This window comes from Bos indicus, chromosome 21 (assembly GCF_029378745.1).
Source record: "Bos indicus isolate NIAB-ARS_2022 breed Sahiwal x Tharparkar chromosome 21, NIAB-ARS_B.indTharparkar_mat_pri_1.0, whole genome shotgun sequence".
NCBI classification, from domain to species: Eukaryota; Metazoa; Chordata; class Mammalia; order Artiodactyla; family Bovidae; genus Bos; species Bos indicus.
Genome location: NC_091780.1, coordinates 56,636,103 through 56,662,109, shown reverse-complemented (window position 1 = coordinate 56,662,109; position 26,007 = coordinate 56,636,103). Strand labels below are relative to the sequence as shown.

Below are 26,007 nucleotides of genomic sequence, written 5' to 3'. Positions count from 1 at the left end.
AGATGATGTAAGCAAAAAGAACGAATTTTTCATGGTTGATATTTGATGTGGTTGTAGAAATGTGTTGTTTGATTTGTGTTGGTTCCTGTTTCAAACAAAAGTGAAATAATTGAAAAACAACTTTTTAAACTTCATTGGAAGGCTTTGTCTCTTAAGTAGATTTTCATATATTATGCTTGCCTGGTGGCTCAGCGTTAAGGAATCTGTCTGCATGCAGGAGATGTGGGTTCAGTTCTATCCCTGGGTTGGGAAGATCCCCTTGGAGAAGGAAGTAGCAATCCACTCCAGTATTCTTGCCTGGGAAATCCCATGGACAGAGGAGCCTTGGCGGGCTACGATCCATGGCGTTGCAGGAGTCAGACATGACCTAGCAACTAAACCATCACATGTTTATGCTATTTCTCCTATAGAATTTAGTTCATGGTAATTAAGTAGACTTCTAGTGTTTCTTCTTCTTTACTATAAAAATAAGTAATTTTCTCATGTCCCTTTGTAGTTTGTGACTTAAGGACCAATAGACTTCCCAGTTCCCCTGGGCTAAGCAAGTCTATGTTTGATCTTACAAGTTCATCTCAGCGGTTCATTCAGGTAAATAATTTATGTGAATTTAATTATAAGCAATAATTTATTTTCATGCTACAATTCAGATATGTTTCATTAGGAACAACATGTTATGTATCTTTTGTAGACATTTCTATTCTAATATCTAAAGAATAAACACTTGGCATTTCCCATGTGTATTATTTCAGGAAGCTTCCAGCTGAATACTAAAAGAGTAGTTTTTCTCTCTTTTTTTTAAAAAATGAATTTTACTTTCTTATGGTATGCACTGAGGCAGTCTTAAGGCAGTTGGAATTTAAAATGGTATACTTAAAAATGCTTATTGATTTAATTTTCCTTGTTGAATATAACTACCTGGTTAGTAAATATTAGTATTTCTGTTGAGATATAGAACTTTATTAATATTAACACAGTATTCTATTTTTGAAGTAGAATTGAGAATTTTGAAAATACATACTTGTGGGCCTTTTTCCGTGTGAATGTATGTGCATATGTTAAAATGGAAATAGATTCTTAATCATCCTCAATTGAGTTAATTTTTTGTAGAATTAGTTCTTTATAGCACCATTTTTTTTTAATGTGCATCAGAATTGTTAGAAGAACTTGTTAAAATACAGATTGCCAGCCCTCACCACCAGAATTTTTTATTCAATAGCTCTGCACTGGGGCCTGAATTTGTATTTCTACCAGGTTCCCAGGTGATGCTGATAGTGCTGGCCCAGGGGACTGTGCATTGCTAACTACTGCTTTATAGGTTTTTTGGTAATAGGGCACTTCCAAATATTAATATATTCTGACTTAGTACTTCCAAGTAGGAAATATAAACAGTAATCTCTTCCTCTTTATTACAAAACCAAACCAAAAACAGCAAAGCCTTTGCCATGTATTACCTAGTAAGAGATTTAAGATTTTCCTGATTAACACACATAAAGAAAACTTTTTCCCTCTCTCCTGTCTAAAAGTGGAAAATTGTGAGCAGTAACACTGTCAGAATGGTTAGCACTCAGTTTGATACTAGAGTGGGTGCTAAGGCATACGTTTCAGAATCCTTAACATCTGATATGTAACATCTGACTAAAAATGAATTTTATCTGTAGAGACATGATTCATTGTCCAGTGTGCCTAGTAGTTCTTCTTCGAGGAAAAATTCTCAGGGGAGTAACAGAAGCCTGGGTAAGGAATAAATCATTCTACTTTATATTCTTAAGGGAATTATTTCTTCCCAATACTAATTTGAATATATTTATGATAAGGTTTTAAGAAAAGTTTAGATGATTTTATCCATATTGGCAGTGTTATCTGCATATGAATACTCAGATCAGAGGATGTATTTTTCAATGTTCAGGCATAAAGGCATTTTTAAAATTAAATATCTTTTGTTTGTTTTAAAGTATATTAGTGAGGGAATTTCTAGAAGCATTCAGTATTAAAACCGTATCAATGTTATTTGGGAAAGGTTTTCTTAGTTTTAACTTAAATTCTTTGGGTTATAATTTGGTTTAGTTTTTAAGCCAGTTATTTTTTTATGGTATGTCTTCTACCAGCACTTCAGTAAAGGCATTGAAGTTAAATGCCTTTAAACTTAATAAACTGACAACTTTAAAAAATAATTATAGCATTTTTCAGTTGTGCTCTTAAAATTGGATTGTATCAAAGTTCAATTGGGCTTCCCAGATAGAGCGGTAGTAAAGAATCTGCTTGCCAGAGCAGGAGATGCAGGAGAGGCAGGTTTGATCCCTGAGTCAGGAAGATCCCCTGGAGGAGGGAATGGCAACCCACTCCAGTATTCTTGGCTGGAAATGTCATGAACAGAAGAGCCTGGAGGGGTCCCAAAGAGTTGGACAGGACTGGGTGACTGAGCACAGTAAAAAGCTCAGTTGGGTTGGAAGGATTGCATAGTAATTGAAACCTCTTTGTCCATTTACAATTCAGACACAATTACTCTATCAGGAGATGAAAGAGACTGGGGGAGATTAAATGTGAAAGTGTTTTATAATTCTTCAGTAGAGCAGATCTGGATCACAGTTTTACAGGTAAGTTAATATAGCTAATACCAACTTTTCTTACAAAATTGAATAATAAGGGTGTAAACTATAAGCATCTACTGTTGCTATCTTCAGAAGAATGGGTCAATATCTTCTTTGGAATTTAGGGTTCTATAGTATTTTGCAGAAAATAGTATTTAATAAAGAATCTAAAGAAAATCTTTAGATATGATTAAAACATGTTTTCCTCAAGAGGGAAATTGATATGATGTGTAGAACATTAATTGTCAGATTATTTTAGTGGAGATGAAACAAAAGATCTCAGTAGATTAAAGTTTACTTTTATAGTTTTATTTGTCATTAACTCAAGAAACGTATCAAATATTTGAATTGTCAGAGTCCTTTGTAAAACTCAAACTATAATTTTTTTTTTAGTGCAGAGATTTAAGTTGGCCCTCTAGGTATGGAGATACTCCTACTATTTCTGTAAAAGGAATACTAACATTGCCCAAACCAGTGCATTTCAAATCTTCAGTCAAGGAAGGCTCTAATGTAAGTGTGTTTCAGTATCTTTTTATGTTTTCCTCATGTTTGTCACTTTAACCTATGTAAAGAATTAGAATACGAAAGTGTTTTATTTTGTGGAAACTACAAATTATGTATGCCTTGCTTTTTAAAAGAATTTTGAGCCTCAGAAATATTTGATATTTCATTGACCAATATAAGATGCATTTAAAAAGAAAATCTTAATCACTAAAATATTTAGGAATAATATCTGATGAGAAATATTTACTTTTCTTGTATGTAAGGAAAGTAAGTGTCTTAGTTTCATCCTCTTTCCCCCATCCCAATTGACTTTGATAAATAATTACATGATTGTAGTTAATTTCTTTTTTTTTTTTTTAATTTTTTATTCCTTTATTTCTCATGTGTTCCCCATCCTGAACCCTCCTCCCTCCTCCCTCCCCATACCATCCCTCTGGGTCGTCCCAGTGCACCAGCCCCAAGCATCCAGCATCGTGCATTGAACCTGGACTGGCATCTCGTTTCATACATGACATTTCACATGTTTCAATGCCATTCTCCCAAATCTTCCCACCCTCTCCCTCTCCCACAGAGTCCATAAGCCTGTTCTATACATCAGTGTCTCTTTTGCTGTCTCGTATACAGGGTTATCGTTACCATCTTTCTAAATTCCATATATATGCGTTAGTATACTGTATTGGTGTTTTTCCTTCTGGCTTACTTCACTCTGTATAATAGGCTCCAGTTTCATCCACCTCATTAGAACTGATTCAAATGTATTCTTTTTAATGGCTGAGTAATACTCCATTGTGTATATGTACCACTGCTTTCTTATCCATTCATCTGCTGATGGACATCTAGGTTGCTTCCATGTCCTGGCTATTATAAACAGTGCTGCGATGAACATTGGGGTACACGTGTCTCTTTCCCTTCTGGTTTCCTCAGTGTGTATGCCCAGCAGTGGGATTGCTGGATCATAAGGCAGTTCTTTTTCCAGTTTTTTAAGGAATCTCCACACTGTTCTCCATAGTGGCTGTACTAGTTTGCATTCCCACCAACAGTGTAAGAGGGTTCCCTTTTCTCCACACCCTCTCCAGCATTTATTATTTGTAGACTTTTGGATCGCAGCCATTCTGACTGGTGTGAAATGGTATCTCATGGTGGTTTTGATTTGCATTTCTCTGATAATGAGTGATGTTGAGCATCTTTTCATGTGTTTGTTAGCCATCTGTATGTCTTCTTTGGAGAAATGTCTATTTAGATCTTTGGCCCATTTTTTGATTGGGTCATTTATTTTTCTGGAGTTGAGCTGTAGGAGTTGCTTGTATATTTTTGAGATTAGTTGTTTGTCGGTTGCTTCATTTGCTATTATTTTCTCCCATTCTGAAGGCTGTCTTTTCACCTTGCTAATAGTTTCCTTTGATGTGCAGAAGCTTTTAAGTTTAATTAGGTCCCATTTGTTTATTTTTGCTTTTATTTCCAATATTCTGGGAGGTGGGTCATAGAGGATCCTGCTGTGATGTATGTCAGAGAGTGTTTTGCCTATGTTCTCCTCTAGGAGTTTTATAGTTTCTGGTCTTACGTTGAGATCTTTAATGCATTTTGAGTTTATTTTTGTATATGGTGTTGGAAAGTGTTCTAGTTTCATTCTTTTACAAGTGGTTAACCAGATTTCCCAGCACCACTTGTTAAAGAGATTGTCTTTAATCCATTGTATATTCTTGCCTCCTTTGTCAAAGATAAGGTGTCCATATGTGTGTGGATTTATCTCTGGGCTTTCTATTTTGTTCCATTGTTCTATATTTCTGTCTTTGTGCCAGTACCATACTGTCTTGATAACTGTGGCTTTGTAGTAGAGCCTGAAGTCAGGTAGGTTTTTAAATATTTTCCATGATCATAACTGGAAGACTTATAATCCTGAATTTGTTTTATAGATTCTAGATTTCAATTTAATTATATCTGTATTTCTGTCTTCTGATATGGATTAAAAGGTTACTGTTTTTCCATACAAATGAAACTTATCTTCTATAAGAATGTATCATTTAACAGTAAAGTAATTCATATGACTAATAAGTATGAAGAAATTTACACTCACTAGTATTCATAGATATACAAATTTAAATTACATATTGCTTTCTCTGTCTTTACGTTTTTTGCTTATTAAAATTAGGAAAGTTTTATGAGCACTCTAGCCTATAAAGTTATTTTGGCAATTATTTTGACAATATATATTAAAATTTTAAAATAAGATTATACAGTGAAATAAGTCAGAGAGATAAATATCATATGATATCACTCATATGTGGAGTCTAAAATATGTTACAAGTGTACTTACTTACAAAGCAGAAACAGACTCACAGACAGAAAACAAATTTATGATTACCAAAGGGAAAGTGGGTTAGGGAGGGATAAATTAGGAGTTTGGGGTTATCAGGCTCAGTGGTAAAGAATCTGCCTGCCAGTGCAGAAGACACAAGAGAGGCAGGTTTGATCCCTGGGTCGGGAAGATGCCCAGGAGGAGGAAATGGCAACCCACTCCAGTATTCCTGCCTGGAAAATTCCATGGACAGAGGAGTCTGGCAGGCTAAAGTCCATGAGTTTGCAAAAGAGTTGGACACGACTGAGCAACTAAACAACAACAACAGATAAAACACTATATATACAATAGATAAACAAGAAGGTCTTGTTGTATAGCATAGGGAACTATATTCAATATCCTATAGTAAACCATAATGGAAAAGAATATGAAAAAGAATATATATATATAACTGAATCACTTTGCTGTACATCAGAAACTAACACAACATTGTAAATCAACTGTATCTCAATAAACAATTTTTTTAACGGAAAAAAACTTTCAAATATTTATAGGTTTTAACATAGTGTTTCTACTTGGATCACTTCATGGAAATAGAGATGCAAACAAAATATGTATAAAGTATTTCTGGCGGTTTTGTTCATAGGCTGAAAGCTGGAAACTATCTAAATGTTTGTCATAGGAGAATGATTGAGAAAACTCATGGTATACCATGTATATTAGTTTCTTATAATTGGTGTATTACAAACTAGGTAGCTTAGAACAAATATTTCTCTCTCACAGTTTTGGAGAAAGTCTGAAGTCAAAGTGCCAGCAATGTTGGTTGCTTCTCTGAAGGAGAATCTGATCCATCTCTAACATGCCTCTCTCCTAGCTTGTGGTGATGACCAGCAATCCCTGTCATTCCTGGGCTTCACTCTAATCATTGACTTTCATTTTCACCTAGCTACGTGACTTTCATCTCCATGTGTCTCTATATGCCACATGGCTATCTTCTTACAAGGATGCCTGTTATATTGGATTAGAGGTCCACCTATCCAGTGTAACTTTATCTTAACTTCACAAATTGCATTTTCAATGACCCTATTTTCAAATAAGGCCACATTCTGACTTACTGAAGGTTAGGACTTCAACATAACTTTTAGCAGGGGGACACAATTCGAACCATAACACCATGTGATAAAATATTAGGCAGCCATGAAAAAATAATGCTTAGGAAGAGTTTTTAAGGACATGGGAAAATGTTCTTAATAAGTGAAAAGGCAGTAACCAAAATTTATGTGTTATATTAGGATCTTACTTTATGAAAATATGCATTGTAGAAAGTCTGGATGGAAATAAATCTTAACTCTAATTTTAATCCTGACACTCACAGATGAATATTTCCCAAATTAAACTTTTTGACTTTCAAATAAAACTAAGCCAACTTGGGAAAAGTTAGGGGGAAATGTTTTCATATTAAAACTTGCGTGGAATATTTTAAAATTTATTATTTATCAAGTTGTTTAGGAGTCCTCTATTATGACAATGTAAACCAGCTCACTTACTTCATTTATAAGCTCATTGCATATGAATTTAAAAATTAAACATTTTATGTATACTGTGTTATTGATGTGATCTATGGTTTGAGACAGAAAGAAAAAGACAGCTCAGGTGGTTGGGAGACTCTCAGAAACACAATTCTGTACACAGATATAAGTGATTGTAATAAAAGTGAACACTTTGGCACAGTATCTAAAACATTGATGTTAGTTGCCCAGATATCTAAAGGCAAAAAAAATTCCCCTTCAAAAAGATGCACTAAAGATGGAAAGAAGGACATTTACAATCAAAAAACAGTCTAATGTCAAGAAGATGTTAGTTCACAGTAAGCCAAGGATTTAAAAAATAAAAAGAACATCTGAAAATAGTCTGCGCATGGAAAACACTTGCTGCCTGCAGTGGAAGATTATCAGAGAAGGTAGAACTTGAAACTCATATTTTGCTTTGTCTTCTCTGTCAAGGAGATCAATTTTCATTTTGGAAAGAGTAAAGATAAATTAACCCCCACATTAGATGGGAAAAGCATTAGACAGACTAGGTCCTTTAAGGAAGTAATTCAAGTCTCTAAATGTGAACAAGTTAGATTTTGCATACAGAGAGAGCTTGCATGAGAGTCTTGAAGTACTCTCATTAACTGTTGAAGAACTGTGGTGAACAGTAGGAATGATGCTCCAGAACCAAAGATGGAGAACAACCTCATATCTGAAAAGGGAAAAAGCTATATTCTGGTGTTAATACTGAAATTCCTAAGTAATTAGAAGGATTTGTGAAACTAAGACAAATAGTAGCTAGAATAAATTTTGGAAAAACAAGTCATGGCCATTCTCATTTTCATTTTAAAATATTTTTTTGTTATTATAAAAATATTAAATTTCCCTTTCCTAGATTATAAAATGTTATTTTTACTTATATTGTGTTGGCATATGACCCTTTTTAAAATATGCTATTTACATGTTTTATATTTTTATTTATTTTTATTTTAGAATATTGAATTTATGGAAACTTTTGTATTTTCTATTAAACTCCAAAGTCTACAAACTGTGAGACTTGTATTTAAGATTCAAACCCAAACTCCCAGAAAGAAAACCATTGGAGAATGCTCATTGTCACTCAGAACTCTTAGCACACAGGAGATGGATTACTCTCTGGACATATCACCACCTTCAAAAATTTCTGTAAGTGATATAATATGTAATGTCAAAGTATTTCACGTTTTTAGAATTATTTACTGGATGAATTTTTTTTTGGAGTATAATTTGAGCATGAGAATATACTGGAGGATTAGGAAGGCTCTCAAGCAATAACAACATAAATGTAACGTAAAAAAGTAATAATTACGTCATTATTTAACTTTTTTGAAATTGATAAAACGTTAACAGAGCTGCTTTTCTTTCTCCATTGAAAAGTCACAATAGGCTTACCTTCTCCTAATACCTGTTTTATTAATGTTTCATACTTAAAAATAATGGGCTTTCCCAGTGGCTCAGTGGTAAAGAATCCACGTGCAATGCAGGAAACACAGGTTTGTTTGATCCCTGGGTCAGGAAGCTCCACTAGAGGAGGGCATGGCAACCCACCAGTATTTTTGTATGGAGAATCCTGTGGACAGAGGAGCCTGGCAGGCTGAGGTCCATGGGGTTGCTTAGTTGGATACGACTGAAGTGACCAAGCACAGCAGGGCACTTCAACATAATAACCCTAAAAGTGAATACTTTTTAAAAATTATTTATTTTTTTGTTTTTTTTTTAGGTAGCTGTTAACATAGGGAAAGCAAGAAAGAATTATAAACTCCAAACTCAATGGGAGATTGCCTTGAAATAAGTTAGGAAAGTTTTAGTCATGAGTAGTTACTGTATCTATCCATAAATTGAGTAGAATGGAGGATCTTCCAGCTGTATATTTTTTGTGAAGGACATGATTGTCTATAGTGTTGATTGATTTTTGAGGCCCAATAGTTGCTTCTTTCAGTTAACCAGCTGAACACTCTTTAAGTTGTCTAGGAATTCCTAATGATTTAATTATGTAGTTTCTGTGTTAGGATAACATATATATAAATCAGTCATAACCCTTTTTAAGGTCAAACTTTCATGTGATTTTAAGTTTACTTAGGAGTCATATTTTACCTGTTTTCAAAAATATTTAAGGTGACTTGAAGTGGTTCTTAAGCTGGTTACACATTAGAATCACATGCGAAGCTGTTAAACATGTCTACACTTAAACCGTTAAATCAGAATTTGGGGAGGAGTGAGCCAGAGGCATTTGTAATTTTCACGTTACTCAGGTGATTTTCATGTGTAGCTTTGCTTAAGAACCACTGAATTGAAGTGAAATTAGGGATTAAAAGTAAAGAACGAACATTTACTATAATCAAGAAGAGTTGAAAAATCTTGTTATTTCTGATCTTTTATTTTCTGTTTTCATACCAAATCTGTTTTCTTTACAGCATTTACTATAACTTAGGCTTCCCTGATAGCTCAGTAAAGAATCCACCTGCAATGCAGGACACCCTGGTTTGATTCCTGGGTTGGGAAGTTCCTCTGGAGAAGGGATAGGCTACCCACTCCAGTACTCTAGCCTGGAGAATTCTGTGGACTGTATAGTCCATGGGGTTGCAAAGAGTCGGACACAACTGAGCAACTGTCACTTCACTTTCAGAATTATTTAAGTCACTATTTTAAAAAGAAAATAAGACCTGAGCTTCCATCTTTTTTCTTCATATTTTACTATACCCTTAGTAAGGGCCTGTCATATTCTTGGCATTGAACATTTGTATGTAGGTTGATAGGAAAGAATAAATGATGAATGAAAGCATGCTAAATTAGGTTACTATTTTCTGTTAAATAGCAAATTTGTTTTGAAACTGTGACAGGAGTTTATCACTTAACTGGATTAGTAGACAATAATTTGCAACCATATTTTACAGAAGGCACATATTACTATTTAAATGGATAATCAATAGATTAAACCTTTAAAGGCTGGTAGAGTATATCAGAAGATAACTCAGCAAATGTATTTTCTGGGGAATTGAGACATTATAATCTGAATCTGCCTTGGAGAATCAGGATGAATGATTATAGCACAGTTTCTACAATTACATTTTGCATATCAGAGATCTTTTATAAACATTTTGTATGCCATGTGCTAGGGATGCAAAGATAGATGGCTTGAAGGAAGGGCTTTTGGGCTATCTTTGATCAGTGTATTTATATTACTGTTCATATTATTGACTAAAAGCAAGAATAATATGCTTTGTTTCTTGTGTTGAAGAGGAAAATTGATATTCTAATTGTGACATTGAAAGAGACACACTTACATATCCATCCTTCACAGGGACATCATGAACAGCAGAACTTCCATGTAGGGCTATTAATTTCTTCACCACGAAGCTTTTGACCTTAACAAATAGTTGACAACTCAAATTTCTGTGTTGAATAGTGTGCAAGAGACAAGGTATCCCTGAAGAATTATTTAATATCTGATGTTTGAAGAAACTTCGCATACGACTAACTTGGTCCTAAGTGATTTAATGCTCACAACGAACTTAATGAGCTTGCTGCTCTTGTTACCCCTATTGTGGAGACCAAAACCCTGAAGCATTTGCCTGAGTTTATATAGCCTTTTCTTGGGGAAGAAGGATTTGAACGGAGGCATTCTGATTCCAGAGCCACCTGTCTTAATTTTACCACATTGATGAGAAAAAATCAATAAACAGTCTGTGGTAGAAACGAGTGTTGTTTGAGCCAAACTGAGGGCTATAGCCTGGAAGACAGCCTCTCAGATAACTGCTCAGGAGAAGCATGGTTTTCAGCACTGTTTTAACATCTTATCAGAATATAGAACGTCAAACAAGTCAGGGATACATTCCTTCAGGGTTTAGGAAAAAAAAAAAAGAGCATGTGCACAGTAAGTCAGTATGGCCTTGGCTTGGCTCCTGGGAGGGGAGTCTTATCATTGAAGGAGGACCAGCAATGGCTTCCCAGGAAAGGAGGCATTTAATCTTTATTTTTAACATGGCTATTCTTTACTTGTGATCAGTGCACACTTGGCTTTAATAATTAAAGCAGATATACAATGTATACTTGATAGGCCAAAATGGGCTATTTTAATCAGTATAAAAGTCAAGTTAATTCATATATAAACTAGAATGACTTCTAATCATTCTATATACCTCAATATGTGAAAATATCTTTCATCAACACTGTATTGTCCCCTAAGAAGATATTCTCAAAAATCACCAGATAAGGGATTTCTCTAATTATGCTGAACTTTTCACTTTCAACAGTCATTCCAGGAAGGACAAAAAAGATTTTCTTTTCTTTAAAAAAATGATACATTATTCAGGAATGGAGATCATTAAAAATGCTTTTAATATATAGTTACTAATTGATTAGAATTTTAAGTTATTGGTTATTGTGATGTTGAAAACCACTTTGGATAGTTTTTCATGATCTGAATTAATATATTGGAGTATAAATTGAATTTGTGAAATAACCTTGGTAAGAAATGGTAAACCCACTGCTGAATGCTGCTCTGTTTTGTGAGAACTCTACCAGTGTGTAACTCTAAGAGAAGTTTTGCCATCTTTCAGTATTTTCATCTGTTATATTAAGGGTAGAAAACCATAATGAAAAAATGAATGAAAAAATGTTATCCTGGTTTCCTTTGTGTTTTGTAAATAATAACTTTTAAATGGATGGCAGCATTTGTTCTTTTAATCAGCAAAGGTATTTTATTTATGGCTATTGAATTAGTCCACCTAAAAAGATTAATCCATTCTTATTAAAAGCAAAAGCAATTTGCTTTTATTTATTAGAATTCAGCAATTATTGCCAAATAGACAACTTTTATCATCATTTTAGATTTTTCAAGAAGGAGTGACCTCAACAGTTGACTTTAAACTTTTAAGTGATTCACTTTGTATCTTTTGATTTCTTAAGGCATGAGCAATTTTGGCCATTTTGACCATTACAGAATATCATGTTTAGAAACTATCCAAGATTCAGTCAATAGCATGTACATAAAAAGGTTCTTTTTTTTCTGATCCATATGTCAGTTACTGGGGTAATTATCAAATATAAATCACTTGATGAAGTATCGGTCAGCTGTTCTGTAACTTTGTTGGAATCAACACTAGCCAAGACTTTTGTGTTTATCTATGCTGACCCTAGTGACATCTGTTAACATTATGTTCTTTCTTTAATCTTATATTTACTCTTTTCAACATGTGAACAGTAATGTTTTTGTGTTGGCTGACTTTATGTTTCTTCTATTTTTTACTCCAAGAACCCTGGAATCCATGTAAGTAAGTTCGCTTGTGTAAGGCAGATTACTCACTTTCTTCTGCTCTTAGTATTCAGCAATACTGAAGAGCACATTTTAGCTTCTCCCCCTTTCTAAATTTCCTTCATTTTATTGTTTGTCTCAGACTTTATTTGACCTTTTCCTTATTATTTACTGGCTCATCACTTTCACTAGCTTCCTTCTTGCCAATTTTCGTCATCAGCTTACTTCCATTTAGCATAGTAATTCAACTTTTAATCAACAAATCTGTTCATTGTAGTAATCCTTTGTCTTCTGATTTTGGTAGCACTACCTCTGATTTCTACAACTGGAAAAACTAATGATGTGTTTCATATATAACATTTTTATCATATTTCATATATTCATATATCATATTATCATATTTCAGTCACTTGAAAAGATTATTCCCATGACTATGTTTAAGTCTTTTGAAAATGTGCTCTTGTGGTGTTTATTTCTCTGACATTTTCTCTACTTAAACTGCTTAGGAATTTAATTTTTTTTTAATTTGCATGTCTTTGGTCTCCCTGATTTTGAAGGTTCAGTATATATGTGAAATTTACATTATCAGAATTTATGAAAGTCAGTAAGTACTTTATACTGACAGACTTCATGACATTTAGCATTCTCTTTTAACACTTAGCTTTGTATGACAGTAAAGAGCATGTGTTCATGCTGAGTCATTTCAGTCGTATCCAACTTTTTGTGACCTTATGGACTATAGCCTGCCAGGCTCCTCTATCCAAGGGATTCTCCAGGCAAGAATACTGGAGTGGGTTGCCATCCCTTCCTCCAGGGGATCTTCCAACCCAGGGATTGAACTCGTGTCTCTAGGTTGGCAGGCAGGTTCTTTACCACTAGCGCCACCTGGGAATGTCTAGCCTTAGCTCTTTGTTTTTGAATTTTGAAATATCCCCAAACTTTATTCTTAATTACCAAATAACACTTTTTTAATATGCAGGTTTGCCACGCAGAACTTGAACTAGGGACTTGTTTTCAAGCAGTGAATAGCAGAATTCAGTTACAAATTCTTGAGGCACAGTACCTTCCAAGTTCATCAACACCCCTAACTTTGAGTAAGTATGTCAAAGTGGTTTAAAGTGAAATCTTCAGAAAATATTTATAACAGATAGATTTTTCCTACATTTCTTACAGTGAAGATTATAATCTTAGTTATTTTTATTATTTAACTTATATACTTACCTTTCAACTTAAAATTACTTTATTGGATTTCAAATTTTAGCCATTGTGTTAACCCACTCCTCTCTTGATTCTTATCCAATTGTGACCTTCTTGCATTTGATGCTATTCTTTATTTATCTCATTAGTTAATATAGGTTGAGTGTCCAGAGGACTGTCAGGTATGTTTCACCAGCCTAGATGGTGTATCCTCTCTCTAGGTCTATGCCCTTTTTTGGATACTCTGCTAACTCGAAACTTAATTTTAAAAAACTAACTCACACCTTGAAAATCTTGAAAAAACACAAACCTTAAAACACTTTCTCACCTTGTGCCTTTGAGTATATTCAGAGTTTCTGACATTTTGGTTGTCTAGCCCTGGTTCACATGGCTACTCCTAGAGTGGGAGGTTTGAGGTCAGTCCTACCTAAAGGGCTAAGAGTGGGGGTAAAAGTGTTCCTTATTCCTACTAGAAGAAAAGAAAATATCTGGAGGTAGGCAGAAGCAATGATGTCTACTGTAACTACAAAGATTGAAAATTAATATAGTTGAGCACAATTCAAGAAACTAGGAAAACAACAGCAAACACAAAGGAAGTTAGAAATAGAAATTAAAGCTAAAGTTGGAGTTGATAAATATGGAGAAAACAAAAACCTCACAAAATTAATAAAACCAAAAGATTGTTCTTTTGGAAAGAATATTAAAATAGATAAACCTATAGAAGGCTGGATCAAGCAAAAAATAAAAGAAAACATGAACAAGGAAGAGGATATAATTTTAAATTCATAAGAGATTCAAAAATAAGATAACACCATTTATAATGATACCAGTTCATTTGAATAGCTATATAAAATAAATGATTTTCTAAGAAAAAAAATGTTGGAATTCACTCCAGAAGAGGGAAGAGTCTGAATAGAACAATACTGTAACTATGTAAAAGCACTTTAAGAACTGCCTCTAACAGAAACAGGGGCCAAGATGATTTTACTGGCAGATTCTACTAAACTTTCAAGGAACGTGTAATTCCTTTTCTATATGAGCTGTTCCACAGAACGAAAAAAAGATGGTTTATGAGGTTAGCATATTCTTGACATCAAAACGGAAAGGATAGCATACACAAAAAATAGCTATAGACTACCATTATTTATGTAGGTAAATGGAAAAATCATAAAATAAAAAATAAGTAAAGTCCAACTTGGCATTAAAAGAGTAAGTTAAATTACCAGGACCGTAAAAGGTTAAGTCTAGGAAACAAGGAAAAAACAGTGCAGTTTAATACATTAACATGTGTCTTCCTTTAATCAAAACGGCTAATGGTAATCAGGATTATCAGTGATCTCCATTTTATAAATATTGGTCAGCCTCAATTCTCACTTTGTGGCTGCCTCCTAAACTCTTCACTTTCTTGTTGTCTGGCAGCCCCATCTCTATACCATCACTTCTCGAATTAGTCAGACTGCACTTTCTGCTTGAGCTGTAAGCACTGTATGTCAGATTGGGGGGCAGCCTTAGATGAATGCTGTATAAACCCGAATTTTACTTAGTGTGCTTCCCATCTTTTAAGAGGTGACACCCCTATAGTTTCTTTCTGTTTCTGGTCTGTGTTTAGTGTCTTGAACAATTGTTTTTAATATTTTCCCCAGTTTATAATCATAATCTATGAGAAGTGGGTTTGTATAAGCTATTTTACCATTACTGGAAGCTCTACATCTCAAATTTACTTAAAGAATAGATTTTCTCTAGTGGGCAGGTGTTTAATTTCTGGAGTCTCAGCAAATAATTTTACTTATATAAATTGTGAAATAATTCCTTTAGCTCTCCAAGGAGTTGGCACTTCTCTTTTGTATAATCCTTTTCAGTGTGTACTCCTTTACTGCTGATTGTTATTTATGCCTACAATTCCAGTCTTTAATGGCAGTAGAGGAAGATTAGATTCATTTAGGTGACAGTAGTTATTTGTAAATTACAATAGTAATTGTAGTTTACTAGAGAAGTTTTCTCTTAATGGTAGTAACTCATCAGATCTTTAAAAGTACTTATTTTGTTATTTTATGACAAATATATGGATTATATCTCTATATGACATTTAAAATTTTATTTATCAAAATTTCTTATTCTTTAGGTTTTTTTGTGAAAGTGGCAATGTTTAGCTCAGGAGAGTTGATTTATAAGAAGAAGACACGCTTACTGAAGGCCTCCAATGGAAGAGTAAAGTGGGGAGAGACTATGATTTTTCCACTTATACAGAGTGAAAAAGAAATTATTTTTCTCATTAAGCTTTATAGTCGAAGCTCTGTAGGAAGAAGACACTTTGTGGGACAGGTTAGTAGGCAGTTTTATCTCATATTCTTTCCTTGCACTTAAACAGTAGCATTTAAACAGTTGGTTAACAAAAAAATAGGTTAAAACTGAGGCTGAATAGAGTGAAATCAAAAGTTAAATTCAATGCAAAACTCAAAAAAACATTTACTGTAAAAAAAGTTTGCAGGAAGAAAATTTACTGCAAAAATCAAATATTGTCAGACTTTTGGCTTTAATACAAAAATAGTTTTAATTTCTGAGCAACCAGGATTTTTAAAATGAGTTTTTTTCCCTGAGTTTTTCAATACTCTCCTTGTGAAAGAGGAAACTCTTAAGTATTTGAATCAGATTTCTTAACGCTTGCTTTATTGTGTCATGTTCATTTTAATGGTTGTATGCTATTAGCTCCATTGTGGTAAAGCTGAATTCCTAGAAAACATTGATCTTAACAGTGGTTGTGATATTATTTAGTCAATATTGTTATCTGGATTAACCTATTTTAAAATTCTTGGCAATTTTTATAAGACTGCATAACACTTACTTACTTGCCAATCCTATGGAACTTGTTTCCTTTTGTAGTTCTTTTTTTCTCTTATTGGGTACATTGTATTAGGTGTATATTATTTTTTATCCTAATTACAATTGTTTGACTCACATTTAAATTCCAAAATCTGTATTATTAGTTTTAAAAGCTTCTGTTTGACAGCAAGATGTTATTAGCGCTTTACATGAATCTTCAAATTATATGTGAATTTTCAAAGATTGATATTAACTGACTTCATATATTCTACCTAAAATGTTTGTGAAAAATATTACATTTTTGTTGTTCTCCATTTATTCTTATTTGGAAAAGAGTTTGAACTCAAGAATTAGTATAACTAGCATACTTTTCAAAGTCATGGGGCCTGTAAAGTTTTCCTGTATCATTAAGTCTCAACTACCATGTATGAAAGGAATAGGAGATTTACCTGACAATTTTCAGAATAATGTTTTTTGGTGATGCCGCTTTCTCAGTTGAGATTGTAGTTAAGAATAACTCTGGAAAGGTTCCTGTTGGTTATCTGTTCCCTCTGGCTCCTCTGGGAGCCTCAGGGAGCCACCCTGGTCAGGTAGCCACATGTGGAAACAAGATCTCCCACTCGTCTATTAGCCAAAGCACTTTCCTGTTATGTTTTATATATTGGGATTCTTTATATGATTTTATTTGAAGGAAAGTTCTTCAGACCAAGAAATTAAAAGAGAAAAGTTTGAAAAACAAACCTTTTGAAGTGACCTGCTCCAATTTATTTATTTAGAAGAATTAGAAACCGAGTTTCAAAGAAGTTAACTCCAAAGTAACATCATTTGTTAGTGCTATGGCTGAGTTGAGAATTCAAGTTTGTTTCCTTGTTCACCTTGCCTCCATGATACATAACATATAATGTGATAACTTATATTTGCATAATGCTTTACAGTTTTTCCAAGTTCACTCACATATGCTATCTAAAGTTACATAAGTGATAGGTTTATTGAAAGTTATGGATCAAGAATGATTTCATTTAGATTAGATTTATTAGATTTCAATTAAAATTACAGTTGTATTTAATATAAAGGTACTTAAAATACACATTCCTTACCAATCAATTTGCAGCTTCCCAGGTGGCGCTAGTGGTGAAAAAACTGCCTGCCAGTGCAGGAGATGTCAGAGATGCAGGTTCAGTCTCTGGGTCAGGAAGATCCCCTGGAGAAGGGCCTGGCAACCCACTCCAGCGTTCTTGCCTGGAGAATCCCATGGACAGAAGAGCCTGATGGGCTACAATCCATAGGGTCGAAAAGAGTTGGATACGACTGAAGCAACTTAGCACACACCAATCAATTTAAATTATAATTAGTCTCAATTAGTATTTACAAAAATGTTTTTAAGTGGTTGGGATCAGTCTTAAGTTGAGCTTCTAGGTTAATTGCCTAAGAAAGGATACTAAAAACTGTTTTGGAGGAAATGATTCTGTAATATCTCACATTGAATTTTTAAATTGAATTGAGTGATATAAAATAGTCTTCAGTGACTAGATTAAGTGTTTTAAAATTTAAGTTTCAAAGAGACAAACTTTTGGAAAAATGGAAATATGTTTAGTTGAAAATAGGTAACCCAAACTTCCAATTGTCTTTCGTTAGTGAGAGTAATCAGTTGTATGAACTCAGTTACCATTATTGTGTTAAGTTAAATGACTATACTATTCCTTTACAGATTTGGATAAGTGAAGACAGTAATAACACTGAAGCAGTGAGCCAGTGGAAAGAGACAGTCACACATCCAGAAAAGGTTGTTGTTAAGTGGCACAAATTAAATCCATCTTGAAGACGCCGCACATTAATTTGGTGACGAACTTGGCATTCTTTTCGAGGACTTATGATTTTAATTTGCTACCAATTTAAAGAAACAAATCAGTACATTTATTTATGGAGGCCATATTACAGTAATATAATGGATCTAATAGAAAATTAAACTTGGTAAAAAATGGGATGAATTATATCAGATACCCAAAGTAAAGGAAATGTTTTAGACAGTAGGGCAACTAAATAAATTATAAAGTCAGTAGGAATATCAGTCATAGATAGTTACTGCTGTATAATAGTTATGAGTATTTTAAAGCTTTACATAGATATTAAAAATCCAATATATCAAGTCTCTGTTAGTACAAGTGGACATATAGAAGACTGCCACTGTTTCAGTGCTAGTCATTATTGATTATAGCTTAACTCTACTGTTTTAACTCCTTGCTACATATTTTCCCTCAGAAAGCAAAAATAAATTGAACCACTTCAACTCTTCTTATTTGGGGAAACTTTGTGGCCTATGTTTATCATTATTTACCCATAAGTTGTCACATTGCCGCTTTATAAGCTATTTATCTCTAAGAAATCTCAGACATAGAAAACTACATTTTGGCAAGAATAGAATAAATGAAAACACCATAAGGTTGAAGTTTAATTGGAAATTCAGTGTACACACATTTTTCTGTAAGGTTATCATCCATATAGCCCATCCTAATTAGCAGAATTAATTGAACTTAAATAACAAATTCAATATTTTATGATAATCACTTATTTGTTTTTAGTTTTTTAAATATAAATTACTTGTTCTATAATCCACAACATTAGAATATTTTCCTATGTTTTAAAACTGACCATACATGATAACATTATGTAGCAAATACATATTTTCTGTTACAGTTTTTCTCCGGTACTCACTACAACTCAATATGTAGGGATAATTTCAATTTAGTTGGTCAGACAAGCTGTGATCAAAAAAACACATTTGGAGAAATCAGTGATACCATTCCTGATCTTGGAAAATATGACTTTATTTTTGCTAATGGGTAGTCTAAGTGATTCATCTTCTATTTTTTTCTCTCTTACCTTGTCCCACACATGCCAACAGATAAATAGTGATATTTTAGGTCAGAAGTATACTTTGCTGTAATTTAAGCATGCCCTTTCTTTTTTTTTTTTTTTCTAATTCTTGTTCTGTATATCTCATTCAGTTCAGTTCAGTTCAGTCGCTCAGTTGTGTTCGACTCTTTGCAACCCCCTGGACTGCAGCACGCCAGGCCTCCCTGTCCATCACCAACTCCCAAACTCATGTCCATTGAGTAGGTGATGCCATCCAACCATCTCATCCTCTGTCGTCCCCTTCTCCTTCCACCTTCAATCTTTCCCAGCATCAGTTAAGATTTCCCAAATAAACACTAATTCCCCTTTTCCTGAGTACCACCTCCTCAAGCTACAAAACATGCATAGTTGACATGCCCTTTGCTTCTGCTTCTAGAGTTACGGTATACTGGAGGTGTTGACAGGTACTCTCTGACACTCTGCTTTTTGAAATAATTTTTTTTTAGATTTGTGAAAAATGGCATATTGGTGAGTACTCATGGACTTTCAAGAGAAATCACCTTGAGAGGAGGTGTTTTGAGTCTTTAAGACACATGGCAGTCATTTAAAACAATTAAAAAAAATAGACTTTATTTTTTTAGAGCAGTTTTAGATTCACAGCAAAATTGAGAGGAAGGTACAGAGAGTTCTCATATACCCTCTACCCCCACATTTACACAGCTTTCCTTGCTATCAACACCTTGCACTATAGTGGTATATTTCTTAAAATCACTGAACCTTCATTGACATATCATCACCCAAAGTCCATAGTTTATATTAGGGTTCACTCTTTATGTTGTACATTCTATGAGTTTGACAAATACACAAATGACATGTATCCACCACTCTAATTTCACGCAGAGTAGTGTCACTGCCCTAAAAATTCTCTGCAAATACAACCATTTGAATAGTTAAGAAAGAAGTAAATGTATCATTGTCTTTTAGATAAGTAACAGACTGTATTGTTTTTTAAAAATCTAGAATTTTATTTTAGCAATTTTTTTGTGTACTAGTAATGCTTTCAATTCCTAAATTTATTACAAGTAGTCATGTATTTAATGAAACTTCTAATTATTTTAATTATCAATATTTTGAATATGTGTGTAGTGTATAATTTGAAGGAAAGATACAACGTCTTGGTTTCTTGTGTGTCTTAGAATCCTAGGTAAATAAAAAAATTAAAAGAAAATCTTTGTATTTTAAGGACTTCAGTTAGAGAAGTGTTTGACCCAACTAAGATCCCAAATATTTTAATTAGTGTTTACTTAAGCCTTTTTCAAATAAAGTAGTACTGACTAGGAGATGTTCTTACTGTTTCCTTGAAGCTTTACCTAGAAATAGAAAAAGAAATACACTGTTGTATTAATAGCTACTCATGAGAAAAAACATTAGAAACTTGTAATAAAAATTTAAATACTATGCAAAAAATCACTTCTCTTTGTACTTACTTGGCATTTTTTACCTTTACCCACTTATAAATGAGAGGGAACTAAAATGATGCTGGGCAACCGAGAAAAGCAGGGAGAGTTCACATTGATAGCTAACAGCTTGCACAGTGCTAATCTCTAACAGTTCATTTATTTATAAGTTTTCAGGTTAATACAATTAAATAGCTGCAGTCCGTATTGAAATATAACTTCATTTTTTGGCTTTTGTTTGGTTTTCTATGATTATTTTTTAGCAGAACTAGAGAACTTACTGCTGAAGTATATCAGTTCAGAGGGAACCAGTGGGATTTTAAACGTAAGTTATGTAGTCATGGTCTGAAAATAACCTAAACTGGTCTTTTGTTTGAATACAGTTATGTGAATTTCTCTGATACTAATGTACAAAAACTATATTTCCCAACAAAAATTTCCACTGTTTGTTTAATCAAATAATGGTTGGTTTATGAAGGATTTCAGAAATTTACAATAAATATCAACTTTTTATATTATGGCAGTAATGGATATTTCAAAAATATATATTTACTTTTGGTATTTGGTAGGTTACATTGAGGGAAGTTCCAGATAAAAGTCTGTATTTACATTAGTTGTGAGAATGTTTACAGTTGACCCTTGAACAACACAGGGATTAAGGGTATCCCAATGCAGTTGAAAATCTGAGTATAACTTTACATTTGTCCCTCTGTGGTTCTGAATTCATAGGTTCAACTAACCTTGCATTATGTTATACTGTGCATGTGTGTCGAGTCGTTTCAGTTGTGTCCGACTCTTTGTGACCCTAAGGACTGTAGTCTGCCAGACTTCTGTGTCCTTGGGATTCTCCAGGCAAGAATACTGAAGTGGGTTGCCATGCCCTCCTCCAGGGGATCTTCCTGACCCAGGGATCGAACCTGGTCTCTTTTATCTCCTGCATTAGCAGGTAGATCTTTACCACTAGCACCACCTGGGAAGCCCAGTTATCTGGTTAGTAAATATCAAAACTGGGACTTAGGTTCAGGAAAACCCCAGCAGTGTCAAGTCCAGGGGGAGAGAATTCTTCATTTCAGATTTAGTCTAAATAAACTGAACAATGTTTATCTTTTTAAAAATTTGGTGGAGTATCATTTTGGATATGGACAGTGGATACAGGGAGTTAAGAGAGGCTGTCTTCATTTAGAACCTGGCCACATCTCTGCCTGCCTTGGCACTGTGTCTAGGAAAGGTACAAAATACTCTGATGAGAGGTTGTGCATCTCAGCAAGGTCCATGCTCGGATTACTCAAGCCCAGCCTCAGTGGACCTGGTTAGCTCTGAGCCCACCCACTAGCCTGGGGCAGAGCTTGTCTGCCTCATGTACTTACTGAAAAAAATCTGCATATAAGTGGACTTGTACAGTTCAAACCTGTGTTGTTCAAGAGTCAGCTGTATTAGGGTTCCAGAGAAATGGAATCAGTAGGAGATAGATAAGAAAGGAGGGAGATACAAATTTTCTTTTAATTATGAGGAATTCACATATGTTTATGGAAACTGAGAAATCCCACAATCTGCCCCAAGCTGGAGACCCAGGAAAACCAATGGTCTAATTCAGTCTGAGTCCAAAAGCTTGAGAACCAGAGGCACCAATAGTATAAATCCCAGTCTGAAGTCAAGAGAAGATGAGATAAGAACAGCTCAGTGAAGCGAAAAAAAAAAAAAAGGCAAATTCATCTTTCCTCTGCCTTTTGTTCTTTTCTGGCGCTCAACAGATTAAAAGATGCCCACCCACACTGATACAAGTACTAATCTCATCCAGAAATACCCTCACAGACACACCCAGAAATGATATTTAATCTGGGCACCCTGGCCAGTCAAGCTGACACATAAAATTAACTATGGCAGGTACCTACTAGTGTTCTTTTAGTGCATTAGTTGTAATTCTTGTTCAAAAATAAATATCAAATGCTTGACATTTTGTCTGAAATATCAAGAAAATAATTATGAAAAGGATATATATGAAGTACCTGTCCATTTTGAAATACAGATTTAAGATTTAAAAAGGTGTTAGAGTGTTGACCTGAAATAAATACACTGTGCTGACTGAAAAGAAAACAAACAAACAAAAAAAACCACACAGCCTGAAAGTTGAGAATTCTGTTTTATTCAGCTGTTTTCCAAGGACTTCAAGCCTAGAAGATAGCCTCTCAGATCACTCTGCCCTGAAAATGTAAGGGAGGAGCCAGGATATATAGGGGTTCTTACAACAAGGTAGTGGGAACATCAAAAGATGAATTAAAGAAAACTGGATATCTTAAGGAATTTAGCACTTTTCTATATATGGGAAGATGCAAGAACCAGGGCTCATTGAAAATCATTTCTTTGATGTGCACCTTAGCTATCAAGAGCCAGTGTCCTTGGTTTCCCATCCTGAGTTCCCTCAGGGTGCACCGTTGTGGGTGGTTGCAGCCACTGAGGGCTTGCCAGCAGGGGCAGCCCCATTTGTCTCCATCCTGAGTTTCCTCAGGGTTCACTGTCAGGAGCAGCTTGATGGCAACATCCTTTGTTTACCCATATGACAGGAAGCATTTTTTATTCAAAACTGTCAGATATTTCTCTAGAAAAGATGAATTTATTTGGGAACAGCAGAAGATTGCAATTTGTGGCCAGCTACCATGGAAACTCAAGTCTAAGTCCCACCTGCCAGTGAAGGAAAACATTTTATGTTATAGAGAGGAAAAGGAAGTTGAGAGGGCTGCTGTAAACAGAGTCCATGGCTTTTCATTGGTTGAGTTCTTGCCAGGAAAGAAGAGGAGTCTCTGCTTACTGTTGGGCTTTGGTCACATTGCAGGGCATGGGAGCTCCCCCTTCTGGTCTCCCAATTCAATCTTACTGAGGTTTCTGTTTGTTTATTTACAAGAGTTAATATAGCCTGTAGTAGTTAATCCAATACTTTGGCCACCTCATGCAAAGAGTTGACTCATTGGGAAAGACCCTGATGCTGGGAGGGATTGGGGGCAGGAGGAGAAGGGGACGTCAGAGGATGAGATGGCTCGATGGCATCACCGACTCGATGGACATGAGTTTGAGTAAACTCCAGGAGTTGGTGATAGACAGGGAGGCCTGGCATGCTACATTTATGGGGTTGCAGAGTCAGACACAACTGGGCAACTGAACTGAACTGAACGTAGCCTTGGGCTTTCCAGGTGATGCAGTGGTAAAGAATCTGCCTGGCAATGCAGGAGATACATGCAAGAGACATGGGTTTGATCCCTGAGTTGGGAAGATCCCTTGAAGAAGGAAATAGCAACCCACTCCAGTATTCTTGCCTGGGAAATCCCATGGACAGAGCAGCCTGGTAGGCTACAGTCCAGGGGATCACAGAGTCAGACACAACTGAGCACACACATATACACACACACAAAATGTAGCCCTGTGAAATTTTGTTATTGTTTAGCTGCTAGATCAGATCAGATCAGTTGCTCAGTCGTGTCCGACTCTTTGCAACCCCATGAATCGCAGCACGCCAGGCCTCCCTGTCCATCACCAACTCCCAGAGTTCACTCAGACTCACGTCCATCAAGTCAGTGATGCCATCCAGCCATCTCATCCTCTGTCGTCCCCTTCTCCTCCTGCCCCCAATCCCTCCCAGCATCAGAGTCTTTTCCAATGAGTCAACTCTTTGCGTGAGGTGGCCAAAGTACTGGAGTTTCAGCTTTAGCTGCTAAGCCCTGTATAAAATTAGATTATATTTTATGGGTGATAGATTGTCTGAAGATGAATGCTGCCTACATTATCAGTGATTTTCTAGTGGAAAAAATTTTAATTTAGGATTTACAGATTTCTTAACTTTCATGTATAAAAGTCTGGTATCTAAAATAATGACATTTTATTAAAACTGGTAACTAACTTCAATTATATAACTATATTAAAACATAGGACTCTGATAATAGCAGTAAAAGAAAGTAAAAGTGAAGTCGCTCAGTCGTGTCCAACTCTCTGCAACCCCATGGACTGTAGCCTACCAGGCTCCTCGGTCCATGAATTTTCCAGGCAAGAGTACTTTAGTGGGTTTCCATTTCCTTCTCCAGGGGATCTTCCCAACCCAGGGATTGAACCCAGGTCTCCCACATTGCAGGCAGACACTTTACCATCTGAGCCATCAGGGAAGCGGTAATAGCAGTAGATGTCTAGAAAGAAAGGTCTGTATGTCCTCTCAAACAGTTAAAAAAGATATCTGATTCCATGCTGGGATAAATCTATGACTGAGATATGTCTTTTAGAATATGATGATTTCATTTTCTCATGCTGTGGAATTTTTTTTCTGGGTCACCATTCTTTAGTTTCTGAGGTAGGAGGATAAAATAAACTTGGCAATGGCACCCCACTCCAGTACTCATGCCTAGAAAATCCCATGGACGGAGGGGCCCGGTGGGCTGCAGTCCATGGGGTGGCTGGGAGTCGGACACGACTGAGCGACTTCACTTTGTTTTTTCACTTTCATGCATTGGAGAGGGAAATGGCAACCCACTCCAGTGTTCTTGCCTGGAGAATCCCAGGGACGGGGGAGCCTGGTGGGCTGCCGTCTATGGGGTCACACAGGGTCGGACACGACTGAAGCGACTTAGCAGCAGCAGTCCTTAATCAAAGAACTAGATTGATTTTAACAGATAAATTTGGTTGACTGTGGTTTTAAGTTGTCTTTTAGTTTAATTTCTAGATTGTCAATCTTTCTTGATTATACAATGCATGGACTAAAATTAAAAACTAAATTTTAAAATGAGCCATTTTATATATTTCATAATTCAGTACAAAAAATGTCTATATGGCATTTCATGCAAAGAACTGTTTTAAGTCCTTTCAGGGATAAAAAAATGAATAGTCCATCACTCTTTACTCTGGGGTTTAATATTTAATTAGGGGAATAAAACAGTATAATGCAGAATTGTAATAAGAAGCAGGATTTAAATATGGACAAAATGTTTAGAGGCTTAAATAAAGAATTGAGAAAGTAGCATTGACATATATACAATACCATGTGTAAAATAGATACCTAGTGGGAAGCTGCTATATAACACAGGGAGCCCCGCCTGGCACTCTGTAATGACTGGGATGGAGTGGGGGTGGGAGGGAGGCTCAACAGGGAGGGGATATACATGTAGTTATGACTGATTGGTAGTGTTGTACAGCAGAACAACACAACATTATAAAGCAATTTTCCTAAAAAAAGAAAAATATTTAAAGTTTAAAAAAAGAATTAATTAAATACAGCTGAAGAAATTAGGAAAGGCTTGGTAAATCTTTTATCTGAAACACACAAAACCAGGCAGATTGGCAGCAATGTGAATTCATGATCACTGACTCTGCCAAACTAGCAATCTTAGTTCATTTTTTTGATCAGCTGACTCACTTTGAAAAACAGTTTATACTTGCTTCCACCCTCTTCTAATCTTCAACTCACCTACTCCTTTCTTTACTCTTAGTAGTA

At 35.1% G+C, this 26,007-nt stretch overlaps 1 protein-coding gene across 4 annotated transcripts in view; it reads left to right on the top strand.

Annotated features, from left to right (window-relative positions):
* The window catches only part of TC2N (tandem C2 domains, nuclear), a 44,284-nt gene extending 23,731 nt beyond the window's left edge, over nucleotides 1-20,553 (top strand). For all 4 annotated transcript variants that reach the window (XM_019983878.2, XM_019983879.2, XM_070775559.1 and 1 more), the window contains exons 5-12: nucleotides 497-588; nucleotides 1,659-1,734; nucleotides 2,494-2,594; nucleotides 2,982-3,098; nucleotides 7,914-8,105; nucleotides 13,193-13,307; nucleotides 15,533-15,732; nucleotides 17,939-20,553. In XM_019983878.2, the coding sequence (XP_019839437.2) occupies nucleotides 497-588; nucleotides 1,659-1,734; nucleotides 2,494-2,594; nucleotides 2,982-3,098; nucleotides 7,914-8,105; nucleotides 13,193-13,307; nucleotides 15,533-15,732; nucleotides 17,939-18,049 (1,004 nt within the window). In that variant the 3' untranslated portion in view covers nucleotides 18,050-20,553. The remainder of the gene's footprint in view (nucleotides 1-496; nucleotides 589-1,658; nucleotides 1,735-2,493; nucleotides 2,595-2,981; nucleotides 3,099-7,913; nucleotides 8,106-13,192; nucleotides 13,308-15,532; nucleotides 15,733-17,938) is intronic.
* The last annotated feature ends 5,454 nt before the right edge of the window (nucleotides 20,554-26,007 follow it).